Source organism: Podarcis filfolensis (genome assembly GCF_964270895.1).
Source record: "Podarcis filfolensis genome assembly, chromosome: 10".
In the NCBI taxonomy this organism is placed as follows: domain Eukaryota; kingdom Metazoa; phylum Chordata; class Lepidosauria; order Squamata; family Lacertidae; genus Podarcis; species Podarcis filfolensis.
The window spans coordinates 59,621,862-59,636,669 of record NC_139612.1 but is presented as its reverse complement, the minus strand read 5'-3'; the positions used below and the strand labels follow the sequence as shown (position 1 = coordinate 59,636,669).

General features: G+C 44.3%; 1 protein-coding gene across 3 annotated transcripts in view; it reads right to left on the bottom strand.

Annotated features, from left to right (window-relative positions):
- PTPRO (protein tyrosine phosphatase receptor type O) overlaps window positions 1-14,808 on the bottom strand; it is a 121,510-nt gene that overhangs the window by 31,193 nt on the left and 75,509 nt on the right. For all 3 annotated transcript variants that reach the window (XM_083572585.1, XM_083572587.1, XM_083572586.1), the window contains exons 6-14: window positions 14,563-14,724; window positions 13,782-13,981; window positions 12,215-12,335; window positions 11,329-11,522; window positions 10,259-10,370; window positions 9,266-9,417; window positions 7,896-8,016; window positions 5,868-6,007; window positions 168-300 (exon numbers count right to left, since the gene is read on the bottom strand). In XM_083572585.1, coding sequence (XP_083428711.1) covers window positions 168-300; window positions 5,868-6,007; window positions 7,896-8,016; window positions 9,266-9,417; window positions 10,259-10,370; window positions 11,329-11,522; window positions 12,215-12,335; window positions 13,782-13,981; window positions 14,563-14,724 — 1,335 coding nt within the window. The remainder of the gene's footprint in view (window positions 1-167; window positions 301-5,867; window positions 6,008-7,895; window positions 8,017-9,265; window positions 9,418-10,258; window positions 10,371-11,328; window positions 11,523-12,214; window positions 12,336-13,781; window positions 13,982-14,562; window positions 14,725-14,808) is intronic.

Here is a 14,808-nt window from a genome sequence, read left to right as displayed (position 1 = left end):
TGGAGGGACCACGAGGGTCATCAAGTCCAACCCTTTGCAATGCAGAAATCTTCTGAAAACCATTTTGGGGGTATTTTCCACAGGTCCTTGCCCTATGGTCGCCTTTTTTGGGGGTGGGGAGAGAGAAATGGGTGAAGTGAGTGAAGAATCAAAGGAATTCAGCTCACCCATTGTGGAGACAGCAATGAAGGTGGGGATGCTGGGGCTGTTGTGGCTGAAGGTGGTCACACTGCAGTTGTAGGACGTGGCAGGCAGGAGGCTGGAGATGGTCACTACATGCGAAGAGACCGTAACAGGCTCCTAAATGTAGGGGGGAAGCAAGGAAAGAGTTTGTGGTTAGTGATCACTCCAATTATTATATGCCTTCCCCACCACCGCAAGCAAATGCAGGCTAAACTCCTGTATGTGCTTAGAAACATAGAATTGGAGAAGACCCCAAGGGTCATGAAGTCCCACCCCCTGCAGTGCAGGAATCTCAACTGAGCATTCATGACAGATGCCGGGTGGCTTACCAGAAAGCAAGCCCCATTGAACGCTGAGGGCCTTAATTCTGAGTAGACATTGTTATTGTTGCGTTATTCACTTTATCTGTTATTCCATCCTTAGTATATTATTATCCTATCACCTTGCTCCTTTTAATATGCAGAAGTTTAAAAGGCGCAAGGAGATAGGATAATAATATATTAAGGATGGAATAGCAAATAAAGTGATTAACGCAACAATAACAAAAATAATAGTAGGTAAAGAAGACGACACACGGGTGGAGGGAAGGACTGGGCTGTGGGGGAGGGAGGTGAAGGGATTAACTGAAATTGTTAAAGATTGGTATAGGATTTAAGTGATTTAAATTTTCATAAAGATTCTGTAAGGAAAGCAGCAAGCAGCAAGAAATATCAAGTAAAGGTATCGGAGAGGAGATCCGTGTAAATGAAAACATGAGATTTATGGTTTTGTTACATATGGTTTTATTTTGGAGTTGTCTGTTTATTTTGGAGTTGTTTGTTGCATAGAATGTATATTATGTGAATAAAATAATAAAGGATTTGAAACCGGGGGGGGGGGTGGGATTCTGAGTAGACATGCACGGAATCCTCTATGAGGAGAGGGTGCAATGTTTGGGGCTTCTTAGTTTTGGGAGGGGGGAGAGCAAGTAACAGTGGACATGATAAGGTGTATAAAATGAAAGTGTGGAGAAAGTTGTTTTAAGAATTTTAAATATAGAATAAATATTCATAAATACACACATATCTAAATAACCATGTGTCTGAAATAGTACAGGAGAGCAACCCTGAAGCAATTTTGACTCTCCCAATGACCTCAAATATTCCTCTGCAGTTAGGGAGGCGAGTAGAGAAAGCCTTCCCATTGTCTTTTCGCTTACAAATCCTGTCTTAAGGGAGAATTTGTGTATGAATAGGGTGAGCCTGTGACCTGGATTCAGGAGCTAAATTATTAACCCATTACAAAAGAATGGCCAGGCTGCCCAGGTTATTGCAATCAACAACCATTATCAGGTATCCTAGCAGACAGGATTTCTGCGGCAGATGGCCTCCTATGATGTATGTATGATGATTCTTGGGTGGTCATTGGCTAAGGGGGTTGGGCAATGTCAAAAGTCTTTAAAGGTGCTTGCACACTTTTGTTCAAGGTCCCATCCTCCCTGGAAGAAGGGAACTCTGTTTCAACAGAAAAATAAATATCTGCCTTGCTTTCCACTGGATCCTGCCTCCACCCATTCTTCTCTGACTCGACTTAGGGGTCTCAGAGTTGGGCAGCAAAAGCCAAAACCCAATTTTTACATCAAAATGGACAGGGAGAGGTTTTTCTCACTGTCTTAAAATACTAGAAGTCCAGGTGACCCGATGAAGCTGAATGTTGGATGATTCAAGTAGGGCAAAAGCAAGCATTTCTTCACACGTGGCTAAACTGAGGGATTCCTACCACAAGAGATTGCGGTGGCCAGCCAACACTGTCCCGCTTAAAGAATAGGTTTGCGAGTGTTGAAACTCCCGCTTTGCATGGAAAACCACACCATCCTCATTTTGGATAACTTATATCCTGGCCTTTGCACAAGATGCAAAGTGTTTGCAAGAAAAACAAATGAGATTAAAAGAACATATCAAATCTGACAAATATTGTCACCCTTAAAAACAGCAGCACAACAACTCGCTAAACTGCAGTTACGGATAGCAGCAGTGTGGGGCAGCAACAAAGCATTCTCAAGCAGTACAGTCCTGGGAAGGCTGTAGCATGTGACAGAGACAAATGTGGAATTTAGCTCTTCTGTTCCTGACCGCAGCATGCCGTGCAGGAAGGCGATAAAACCAAATCATGACACAAGCACAAATCAACAGTTTCGTCATAGTAACTCCCTGACCCTTTTTGTTTCTTCCTGGCTTTGTAACCAGTTCTGAAACAGTGACGTGACTCACGCCAGCACGTGGCAAAGGCAAGAGATGCTGTCCTAGGCCTAGATGAAGCAAGCAGATGAGGCAAAGTCTTTCTTTTAGCAGAGGCCTCTGAGGCTGCATTCAGATATTCCCCTACCTGTTACTTTCCACGTTATATTTGAGCTTTCACAGGATTTAAAAGCCACAAATCTAGCGGAATCTAGTGGAAGTTTATGGCTCATTTCCATGTTAATTGGCTCCAGACATAATCCCTTTGCGAGCCCATAAACCCCCAAAATTTCAGAAGTAAAGTCATAATTTGGGGCGCCTTCCCAGCATGCTGTTCTCTCCTGCTGTGTTTATGGGGGAATCATGGGGGAACAGAAGCACACAGGGTAGAACAGCAGCAATGTTGTCCACTGGTGTTTGCTCTCATGCCACACCACACCCACGGGAGTGAATGAAATTTGGCGTGACCTGCCAATATGTCAGCCAACAAGCCATAGTTCCATAACACAACTGCAGTGTGAAAGGAACATGACAGCGTTACAAACAGAAAAACTAACACAATATTCCCCTCATCTGAATGCACCCTTAGAAGGTTCAAGCAGTGTAGAGAGATAGAAACCGAAAATTGTGATGATACAACAGGAGAAAAACCTCAGGAAGATCATCAACAGATGACCATTGTCTACCTTTTCATACCACCCAGAATCTTGGGTGTGCTTTCGTTTTTACTGACCTTTGTGGAAATACAATTATTTTATACCAGAGCAGAAACAAAGTATATCATAAAAGTATATCAACAAAAGATGATTAATGTGTTTTCATCCTTTCTTTGCAGCCTATGTTGGCTCCCAGTACGCTTCCGAGCACAATTCAAAGTGTTGGTGCTGACCTTTAAAGCCCTAAATGGCCTCGGTCCAGTATACCTGAAGGAGCGTCTCCACCCCCATTGTTCTACCCGGACACTGAGGTCCAGTGCTGAGGGTCTTCTGGTGGTTCCCTCACTGCGAGAAGCGAGGTTACAGGGAAGCAGGCAGAGGGCCTTCTCTGTAGTGGCGCCCGCCCTGTGAAACGCCCTCCCACCAGATGTCAAAGAGAACAACAACTACCAGATTTTTAGAAGACATCTGAAGGCAGCCCTGTTTAGGAAAGCTTTTAATGTTTGATGGACTACTGTATTTTAATATTTTGTTGGAAGCTGCCCAGAGTGGCTGGGGAAACCTGGCCAGATGGGCGGGGTATAAATAATAATATGTTGTTGTTGTTGTTGGATTCCCCACCACCAACACCTCTGTAATTCAGTTATTAAAATAAAGAAAACAATGCCTTAATTCTACCACACACCAGGTTAGGAACTGAGACTTTGGGGGAAGTCATGTGCTTTCAATGCACAGTGTGGATATGACCAAGAAAACAAGAAGCGGTGTTCTAATGAAGGTGCAAACTGTAACTAGTTTTAACTTGCTTGTTTCCCCCTCTCTGACATATTATTGCTGGCTTTCCCTTTTACATTCAAAGCCAGAACTCCCATGGGGGAAAACCCTTGGGCTTTCCCCCTTGTAACAGAACCAGAGAAATTGAAAAAAAGGGAAGAGCTTCCTTCCTAATGAATTGTGTTTGCTGCAGATTCCCAAACTGGTGGATACGAAAATACTAAAGGATTGTCTTTCTGGGTACTAGTGGCCAAGTGTCGTACTTTATAGAGGACCTTCATCTACCTGAAGGTCTGTTCAAGGACAGTCCTCTATTTGAAGGAGTCCTCCCTTTTGCAGGCTCTCCACTCCAAGTCGTGTTTAAGGATAAAAACAGCCTCAAGAAGGGAGAGCAAGAAGGCTCTCAAAGAAACCCATCGACCATGAGCACTTTGCCAGCAGAAGCAACAGGTACACAGCTCACCTGGTCACAGCCTTTGCCACTGTGGTGAGATATATGGCATTCGTCTTTAAATTATAGTAATTATACCTAAGTTTGCAACTGTTCATATGCATAAACACATTCAATTTTATGCAAATAGGTGCCCCCCTATTTGGTGATATGTAAACGGGCACCCTATAGTGCAGGTGTCATCAAAGTTTCTCCCTGTGGAAGTTTTGGACTACAACTCCTATCATCCCTCACCAATAGCAATGGCAGCTAGTGCTGATGGGAGCTGGAGTCTGCAACATCATATCTTGAGTAGTTGTTTAGAAGAGCTGTGGGCAAGGAAGGGCTGTAGCTCAGTGGCAGAGCAGTTGCCCTGAAACCCTCTCTGAGAGCCCCTGCCAATCATACTGAGCTAAATGGGCCAATGGTTTGACTCGGTATAAGGCAGCTTCCTTGGTTCCTAGATGTAGGAGAGAATTACATTTTGGAGCACCTTTTCTCACGCTTGCATAAGAAGATGCATCTATTCCAGTTCCCCCTTCTGCACTAAAGAGCCCCATTGTCCTTTGCATTTGGTCATCCGTAGCACTTCAGGAAAATCACACCCTCCTGTTAGGATCTTAAAAAGGCACCTGTATTGCAGTTTTGAAAACATGCAAAGCTATTTAAATATAACAAATAGGGCTGGACGTTGCACATTATGGAATTACCTTTTCATTGATTAATTGCTGGGAGGCAAATTGAATGGGCAAATGAAAATGTCAGTTGATGGGACTCCTAGCTAAGGACACATTCATGTTGTGAAGCAACCTTGGTCCTGATGTGCTAGTATAATGAGGGAATCAGAAAAGTATCAAAACTATATCCCTTTCAGGTGTTCTCCACCATGAGTTCAAGGAGCATGCAGAAGGGGAAGGGCGTTCACTAGCGAGTCACACTGGCACAGACATTGACACACCCCTCTGGCCACAGTGCGAGTCACACACAGAGTTGAACATGTGAAATTGTGACCAACAGCTGTATTGCAGTAGAGGCTCTCATGTGAGCAGGAGCTCTGATAGTACACAATTCCTGACTGAACTGAATTCAGATACATGAGAAGAGCCTGCTAGTTCAGGCCAAAGACCCACAGTGGCAGATCAGATGCCTATGGGAAGCCCCCAAGCAGATTCTGAGTCCAACAACACTCTCCCTACTGGTGTTTTCCAGCAACTGGTATTCAGAAGTTGTAGAATATAGTCATCGTGGCGAGGAGCCACAGATAGCATGATTCCCCAGTGAACCTGCCCAATCTTCTTTTAAAGCCTGACTCTCTTAAAGCTAAGAGTGTGGCCAGAGGGACTGTCCTGTTCCCCATCCCACTCGATGGATTCCCTGAACATGTGGATCTCAGCACCTGAAAAGGACTCATGTAGGATAGCTTTCGTTTATTAAATCAGCAGAAACTGGGGTTGCACTATTGAATTGAGAACTACCATGTTGGTTATTTGTCAGAGTCTTACATAGGAGAAGATAACGTAACTGCGGGGGACAAAACAGATTCTCAAATCTTTACCATCGAGATACAAGAGGAGGTAGAACATCCCTGAAGAAGAAGAAAACACATACCTGGATCTTTGTGTCTTGGCTCAAACCAGCCTGCTGGCAGAAGACTTCAAAGAAATCAGCGACTCCCTCTTCCACCCACAGGAGAGTCACAGACGTCTGGGTCTTATTCACAGCGAAAAGTGACCTCGGAGGAGCTGGGTCTGGGGACAGGAGGAGAGTAACTTCAGAGGTATCTTACAAATCCAACAGGAAGATGTGGCAGGCAGAACCAGTTGAAGAACCAGCTCTCTAGTGGTTCCACAAAGATGTCTTTTTACTTTTCCCAAAGCTCTGTCAGCAGTAAACAGGCAATTTTTAAACAGAAACACCCTTAAGTAGCGGGCTGCTCCCTCTTCCCTATTTTCAGTTATTGCTTCATTTCCTTTCTTCAGTCGAGTCTTAACTGGCGTGTGTGTGTGCACCTTTAGGAAGATAAATGATATTTGCACAACTTTTGACAGAGGGTTCCGGAAGCCGTTATTTGCTGGAGCTAGAACCTCTTGGCTTGTCTGACTCTAAGATTGCTGTGAGTCTGAGATGGTCAAAATGAGACTGTGTGCCATATTTAAGGAAGCTCATTAAGACCCACAACCCTTGACTGTTCAAAAGTCCGTCATATTCAGAAATTTTATATCATTTCCCAAGGAAAAAGTTGATGTCATTTTTTTACTTTTACGTTTGAAAGTTCATATAGTTGGTTTTTTCTCATGTTGATATCCGGCTTCTTTGGGGTTATTATTTGAAGGAGATATTGACAAGCAATTTCTCAAAGTTAATAAGAATAATGGTGACTTCTGTGCAGGAAAAGTCTTCAGGTTGTGGGCATGCAACCTGCCAGAGGATGGTTTATAAGCAGGCAAAGAGGTGAGCTCTTACTGTTGCTGCAGCCCAGACCTGTGGACAGCTGCCTAGAGGCTAAAGTAAAGGTAAAGGGACCCCTGACCATTAGGTCCAGTCGTGACCGACTCTGGGATTGCGGCACTCATCTTGCTTTATTGGCTGAGGGAGCCAGCGTACAGCTTCCAGGTCATGTGGGCAGCATGACTAAGCCGCTTCTGGTGAACCAGAGCAGCACATGAAAATGCCATTTACCTTCCCGCCGGAGCGGTCCCTATTTATCTACTTGCACATGACGTGCTTTTGAACTGCTAGGTTGGTAGGAACAGGGACCGAGCAACGGGAGCTCACCCCGTCATGGGGATTTGAACCGCTGACCTTCTGATCGGCAAGTCCTAGGCTCTGTGGCTTAACCCACAGCGCCACCCAGAAGCATGTAATAAGGTGCATCTGGAGCCCCATGAAAGCTGCTGCTGGTGTTTCTCTTCCCAACAAAAAGTTAACTATCAGGCACAAGCCTTCCATATCTGGGATGGGCCATGACAGGTTCTGACCTATCTCTCAAATCTTTCTTTGTTCATTTTCAGCTGGAGTTCAAAAAGCCTGACTTCATTGTATTTAGCAGTTCCATATCTTAAAATAATAATAATATTTCCATTAGTGCTATGTCTGCCATTACTGCTACATCAGCAAAACATACCCATTTCCTTCCCCTTTACTTTAATGCTGGGCTGTAGCACTTGTTCCATTTTATTAATTGCATCCTTTATAAATGTATTAAACAGTGGGGGGGGGGCATCCATGACAGACTCTATTACTAATTCTGGCTCTTTGTTCAATATAATTTACTCTAAATATAGCTTCCGGGGTTTTGCATTATTGGATAGTATTATTCTGTCCTCATAATTTTTTTCTTGCTTTCTGAAATATACTGGGCATTTTTTTCCCCAGTCAAGGCTGCCTAGCCTTTTTCTGGGCTATATTAAACACACACACACACACACACACACACACAAATTAAGATTTTTGAGCTGGAAGGGACCCTGGTTTTCATCTATTCCAGCCCCCTACAATGCAATAATATGCAGCTGCCCCATATGGGGATCAAACTTGTGATGTTGGTTTTATCAGCACAGTTTTACCGCCTCCCGGGTCTTTGGCAATATTTTGCTTTCATGAAATTGCAGCCCATTCCCCTAGGGAATAACTTACCAACTTTCACAAGCTGAAGCGCAGACGTGTTGCTTCCTGTTTCGGTGCAGGCAGTGACCGAGAGATTGTAGATGTCCCCGGGTGGCAGGTTGAGCACGGCGCTCATGACGTTTCGCGTCACCTAAAATGGTCAGTGGGTGAAATAGCACCCCCACTTGGGAGGTGACTCCAAGCAGAGGAAACTGAAATTACTTTGAACCCTGTTGTTAAGTGGGTGGGAGCATGATGCACCATTGAGTGGTTGTTGTAGCCCAGTTTGTCTAGAACTGGACCCAGCTGGCAGAACAGATCCTTATCTTCCCCCATCCCTGTAGGTCACGTCTGACAGGTAGGCAGGAGTGCCCACCTGCCAATCATCCATTGCCACAATAATGCCAGAGGAATCTATTTTTGCAGTGCCCTCTGCAAACCCCAGTGTTCAGCTGATTTTAGGGGGTTTACCGAGCTCTGTGCAAGGGGAGCCCTGCTAAAGATATAGATTTAATGTGCATAACATGTAATGTTTATATGCACTCACTGAAGTTTAAATCTTACGTAAAGATTTGCATTTGCAAAGAGAAGTTTGCATTAGGCAGAAGGTTCAGCTTTAGATAAACGCTGAAATAAGGAGAGGCTGGAGATTTCCGTTTTGGTGTGTATACTAAGTAATGACTCATTGCTGGGAAACCTGAGAGCTCTTATATCTCAGCTGGCATGGGAGCCAGCAGCAGTAAGAGCTCAGCTCAGCTCAGCAATCCTGGGTGGAATCTAGACACGTATAAAACATTCTTTTTTAAACGTTTTGAAAAATATATTGAATTTTCCATAAGTTCACCATCACCATCTAGGGTCACATTTGAAGAATGTACTTAAAATGCACTTAAAACATTATATTTGCAGCTATATAGCTGAACAAACAAGTTGCTTGTATAGGTTATCTCTCTGGAAGCAGGAATGTTCTCAGACTCTATTAAGGACTTAAAGAAGACTGGACCGCATTGTTAGTTTGTTTAAGAGCAATGTGTTACTTTGTATTTTTGCAACATTTATTTTGTAACTAGTTTAAGATAGTTTGCAGTAATAATTTTTGGGTCTCTTTCCTGTGGTGGAGGGCATGTATATTTCTACCCTGAACAAGGTCCAGAACAGGGATTCCATTTGCATCAATTCTAACAAGTCCCAATGATCAAACGACCATTGTTGCAAGCCCCGACAGCTTGCAAACAATCAGCTGGTTTCTGGTGCTTGCAAAGTGAGCTGTGCGAGGGCCTTTGTAGGTGCAACCCCCCACTGCCCCATAACAAGCTTTTGTTTTGCTTTTTTAAAATATCCATGACATTGTGCCTCTCTGCATGCGAAACCCAATGGAAGTACAAGGTGTTTAGGCTTACACTCTTTTTTATCTTTTTCTTTCCTTCTGCAATGACCATCCAGTGCAACATTCGAGAATGGGAAAGGTCTGTGTTGTCATCCCCATAGATCCAGCTGACATAGAGAAGGTTATTGAAATATTCAACTGAAGTGATTTCAGGAGATACTGGAGCTATCAGAAAGAAAAACAGTGCACCTAATTTCAGGCTGCAAAGCATTTCACAATTAGATATACAACAGCAAACCCATGTTCCTAGTGTGGATCCTTATGTAGCCATAACAGTACCACCTACACATGACAGGGAAGCAGGCTTAAGGGGAAATGAAAGTTTGCAGACATTAAGGGAATCTAAGCCGTGGGAGTGGGCGAAATTCCAAAACAACTCAGTGAAAAATCAGCATGTTCTGTGGCCACAGAATGCTGGTTGACTGCTGGGGTGTGGGAACAGAAAACCGGAGAATGGAATGGGGTCTCCTGGAAAAGGACATGGCTGGCTGGCTGGCTGGCACTCTGAACAAGAGCACTCAGCACTGCAGTATATTGTTGCAGGCCACACTGGTCCATACTTAGATTATAATCCTGAAATCAGCAGTGTGCTACAATTTCACAATGAAAGTACAGAATTTGGAACTCCTTTTTTCGTATTAAAAAAAATCAAGGTTCTAGTCCCTGTTGCTGCCAACTTAGAAAAAAAAACACTAAAGCAATGCTTGGTGAAACATCAGCTGTCACTGCAGATTTAAGAAAGTTCTACAGTGGTTTGCAGGCCCAATGGTTTCTTCCTATTATCAAAGATCCTAATCCAATATTCTTACCCACTAGACTAGCCTTCCCTAACCTGCTTTTTGGATTCAAATTCTCACCAGCTCCAGTCAGCATAGCCAGCAGTCAGGGATGGTGGCAATTGTAACCCATCAACATCTAGAGGCCAGCAGCCTCCACATTGTTGTCTTATATTAAAGAGCAAAACCACACACACAAACTGTGAAAGGTTCTCCAAACCTCTATTTACCTGTTATGAAGCTGATGGTGGAACTGTCACAACAGCTCAGTTCTGGGACTCCCCATGTCACCATGGTGACCCGAAAGTTGTAGTACCAGGCAGGCAGAAGGTTTCCTATTCTCTGGAAGATGTGCAAACAAGAAGAGGCATGGAAGAAAGAGAATTAGCACCTGAAAAAGTGGGATCTGAAAGCGACGTTAAGGCTACATTCTGGATTGGACCTAGACTACCTATGACTGCCTACAGAGTGTTTGGCATTGAATTGCTGTATTTATTTATTTTAAAAGGTAAAGGTAAAGGACCTCTGATGGTTAAGTCCAGTTGCAGACGACTCTGGGGTTGCGGCGCTCATCTAGCTTTACAGGCCGAGGGAGCCGGCATTTGTCCGCAGACAGTTTTTCTGGGTCATGTGGCCAGCATGACTAAGCCACTTCTGGTGCAACGGAACACCGAAACCAGAGCAGCGCATGGAAACGCCATTTACCTTCCCACCGGAGCAGTACCTATTAATCTACTCGCACTTTTGGGCGTGCTTTCAAACTGCTAGGTTGGCAGGAGCTGGGAGCGAGCAACAGGAGCTCACCCCGTCATAAAAAAGGCAAGAGTTTTACAACAATATAAAATATCATGGATAAAAAACAGTTAAAACAGGTATTTTGAAATATTCAGAAGATGATTAAAATCAACAGTAGCTAAAATGAAATGAAACCCATGTAATTCTAAGTCTCTGGATAGGCTTGCCCCTCAGAAAAACATGTTTTAAGCAGGCAAAATATTACAGTGAAGGCACCTGCTTGATGTCAATAGGCCAGGAGTTCCAAAGTGTAGGTGCTGCCACACTAAAATGTTGATTTATTACCAGTGTGGAATGAGTATTATGTGCCTCTTGTAATAGTGGCAGTTCCACAGATTAAAGTAGTCGAATGTAGTTCTGTTGTTAAGCATAGTGACTGTATTTACATGAAGTTGCATTTAAAAAGGATATTGTTTTAGATTAATTTTGTTTCTCTCTGTGTGTGAATGATGAAGTTTGGGCATGAACGTGTGAGAGACATTTATAGCATCCAAGTGTGCTTTACCACTGATGACGTTAAGGAGACGGTTGCTGCTATTTCGTAGTACGTTGTCCACTCCGAGGTCATTGTTGACGGGTTGAAATAAAACATTTCTACAATGTATTTCCGGAAAACACCCAGAAGAGGCCTGTTCCAGCTGAGGACCACAGCAGTAGGGCCCAAAGGGTAAAGTGTTAAATCCCTTATCCCAGTTGGCACTGTAAAACAGAAATGGAAAGCTATTAATATGTTTGCAATTCATCACAAAGAGTTTCACTCGCTCCCACCTCATCCACAAAAGCTATTTAGCCATCATGCAAAAGTCTGAGGTGAGGCATACAGTACTATACACATGATCAAATAGGGGCTAAGCCAATGTCTTGGGTAAATAAGGCACACTCTTGGTCTCACTCCCCACCAACTATAAGGGAATAAATGGATTACCAGTGAGCAGGTTTATCTGGACTCTCTCCGTAGCATGAAGAAAACATGCTACAGTTCTTGGTTTAGAATTAAAACTGAAGCATAGATTCTGGTTTGTTTTGCTCCAACAAACCATAATCAGTAAGCTATGGATCCATGGCTATCATAGTTTTCCTCTTGCTTGCCCTGGGAGGAAACAAACTATAATCCCTAATCCAGATGTAATGCTAAGACAAATATGGTGGTTTGTTTCTTCCTAGTGTGAGGAGCGAGGAGCAAAGTGGCCAGAATTGGCGCATTCCTGGCAAAGCGTTATCTATCGCTTTCTGTGATGTGCAGACAAAACCAATGTTTAACTCAACACATGGGCCTTGCAGGCTTCTACAGAAGCAGCACCACTCTCATTCTTCTATCAATAATTCTTCTGCCTAAAACGTCTGGTTTCTAGCAACCAAAACAACAGAGGTATGCAGAGGTATCCCATTACCAATGGCAAATGTCACAGGATCGGAAGGAGGCCCAACCAGCGGTCCCTTCTGTAAGTAAATCACAACTTGGTACTGAGCGCCAGGAACCAGGTTTTCGATAAAGCTGCTGCTTGTATTCACCTGCAGAAATGAGACAGGGCATGTGTAAGGAAAGGAAGGCATGTTGAACATCAGGGCCAGCTCAAGACCTTTTGCTGCCTGAGGCAGAGCAGAAAATGGCACCTCCTCCCTACTCGAAATCAAGGTGCAAAGTAGCCAAGGCCAGCCATGTTAACTTTGGCATGTGAGGTAAAGCTTCATGCCACCCCAGCTGTGAATATACAAAGATAAACTATATAACGCTTCCGCCTTTTCATGCCACTCAGAATCTGCTGCCTGATGGTAGGGCTGGATTGACAGTACAGGTTACAGCAGCTTCAGGTTGCGTTTTTTCAGATTATGGACTGCTGAAACCCAGAAGTACTGGAACAGGTTACTTCCGGGTTTCAGTGGTCACGCATGCGCAAAAGCGCAGTATCGCAACCCACGCGTGCGCAGACATGCAGATGCGGGTTGCGAACGTGCATCCTGCACATATCATGTTTGCAACCCGAGCATCCACTGTACAACCAATCACCTATTTACCCAGATGTAAGTTCCATTTCATTCAATAGCACTTTCTCCCTGGTTGAGTGTGCTTGGGAATGTAGCCGTGCAGTGCTTTCCTGTGCATGTTTACTCAGAAGAGAGTTCCCCGGTGTTCAGTTAGATTTACTGATCCTCTGATATATATTGAAGTGCCACTGATTTCTTCACAGCCAAACCAATGTCACTGAAGTCTTTCTGAAATACTTCGTGAGTCAAGCTCAAGCAGCCCAAGAACACAGCCATGTCTTCTTCACTGTGCCCATATCCTCCATGCCCTATGGTCACCCCGATGGCCTCCTTTACTGAGCATTCATCCTGATTTCTTTGTGCCACATGTGCTGGGAGGAGCATTTGTCCTGATTTCACTGTGGGGAGGTTAAGGGAAATGTCATAGCTTGGTGGCAGAGCATCTGCTTGGCATGCAGAAGGTTGCAGGTTCTATTCCCAGCATCTCCAGGCAGAGCTGGGAATGTCTCCTGCCTGAGACCCTGGAGAATGGCTGCCAGTCATTCAAGAGAGTACCGAACTAGTAGGAATAACAGTGCAACTCCTTATAAAGAAGCCTCCTATATTTTGATGCTATGCTATGCCAGGTCAAGCAGTTGTTTCCACTGTGCACTCCTGACGCTTTCCTTACCACAAATAACCTGATTCTTTGTTGCACAAGAGTGCCAAATCCACATTAGCTGTGCAAACCCGAATTTGCCAATATGCAATTCAGTACAACCAGTGGCGTAGTGTGGGGGGTGCAGGGGGGGCCAGCCGCACCGGGCGCAACATCTGGGGTTAGGGCATATCCATGGGTTAGGGGGCGCAAATCCACGGGTTAGGGGGCGAAAATTACTTGCCTTGCCCCGGGTGCTGACAACCCACGCTACGCCACTGAGTACAACCTGCAACTCAGTGACAGCCTGGAAAATGGTGTTTTCTTCCTCTTACCTCTGAGCAATAATGCTTTTCAAGCCTTTGACTTTCCTTCTGTTTCTGGCATGTCAAGGACACGACAGATATGATGGTGCTAGTGCTGGTGGTCTCCTGTGAAGTGGTCCAGGACAACGAGGCCGTGGTAGAGGTCAGCACCGTCGCTCTGACGTTCTGAGGTTTCTCGGTGAGCTCTTCTATCAATTCCCCTATGGGACCTAAAGTATCACCAGAAACAAGGAGAAATCACCTTCAAAGGCTGGCCCTCCCCACTAACTGAGCACCAGTGTTATTCTGGATCCAACCCACTTCCTTAAAAAAGTATGCCTAAGATTCTTCACATGCATGCTTGAAAACTGAACAAGCGGTAGAAAGTTTTGTGCTTGTCAGTCCATCACATCTGCATACATTTATTGAGGAGAATCTAAATGTGACATTGATGCCTTAAAGTGGTGTGGGCCTCCATAAATTCCTGGACTACAACTCCCATCATCCCTGACTTTTGGCCATGCTGCCTGGGGTGATGGGAACTGGAGTTTAACCACATCTGGAGGGCCACAGGTAATCCATCCTTGCCTTTAGGTCCCCAGCGCTCTCTCATCCAAAGAAAGCTGAACCTGGTCTTTACAGCTCCCAGAACTTCCTGCTGAGGAACCAGCTGAAGGAAGCACCCAAAACAGTAAGAATCAGATTAAACAAGGCAAAGGAGAAGTAACATTTAGCATCGATGAACTTAAGTACCGACCAGATATACTATTGCAGATACTGATGTATATTATATAACTATGTGCAGACTTACTAATATAAAAACTGAGTGTTTTGGCAGATTGGCTTTCCCGAACTTCACATGAACCAGAAGAGCTGAATGTTGTAACAGATATTGTGTATTTCCCTGGTTCTTTCAGATCCGTGGCAAATTCGTGAATGTCCTCGCCAACAGTCAGGAATTCTGTGAAGTTCTCTAAATCAAGAGAAGAGGTGTGAATTAGCTGGAATCTGGTAGGGTTTCTAGTGACAGAGGTAACTTAATTATGTCCCAGTGCCC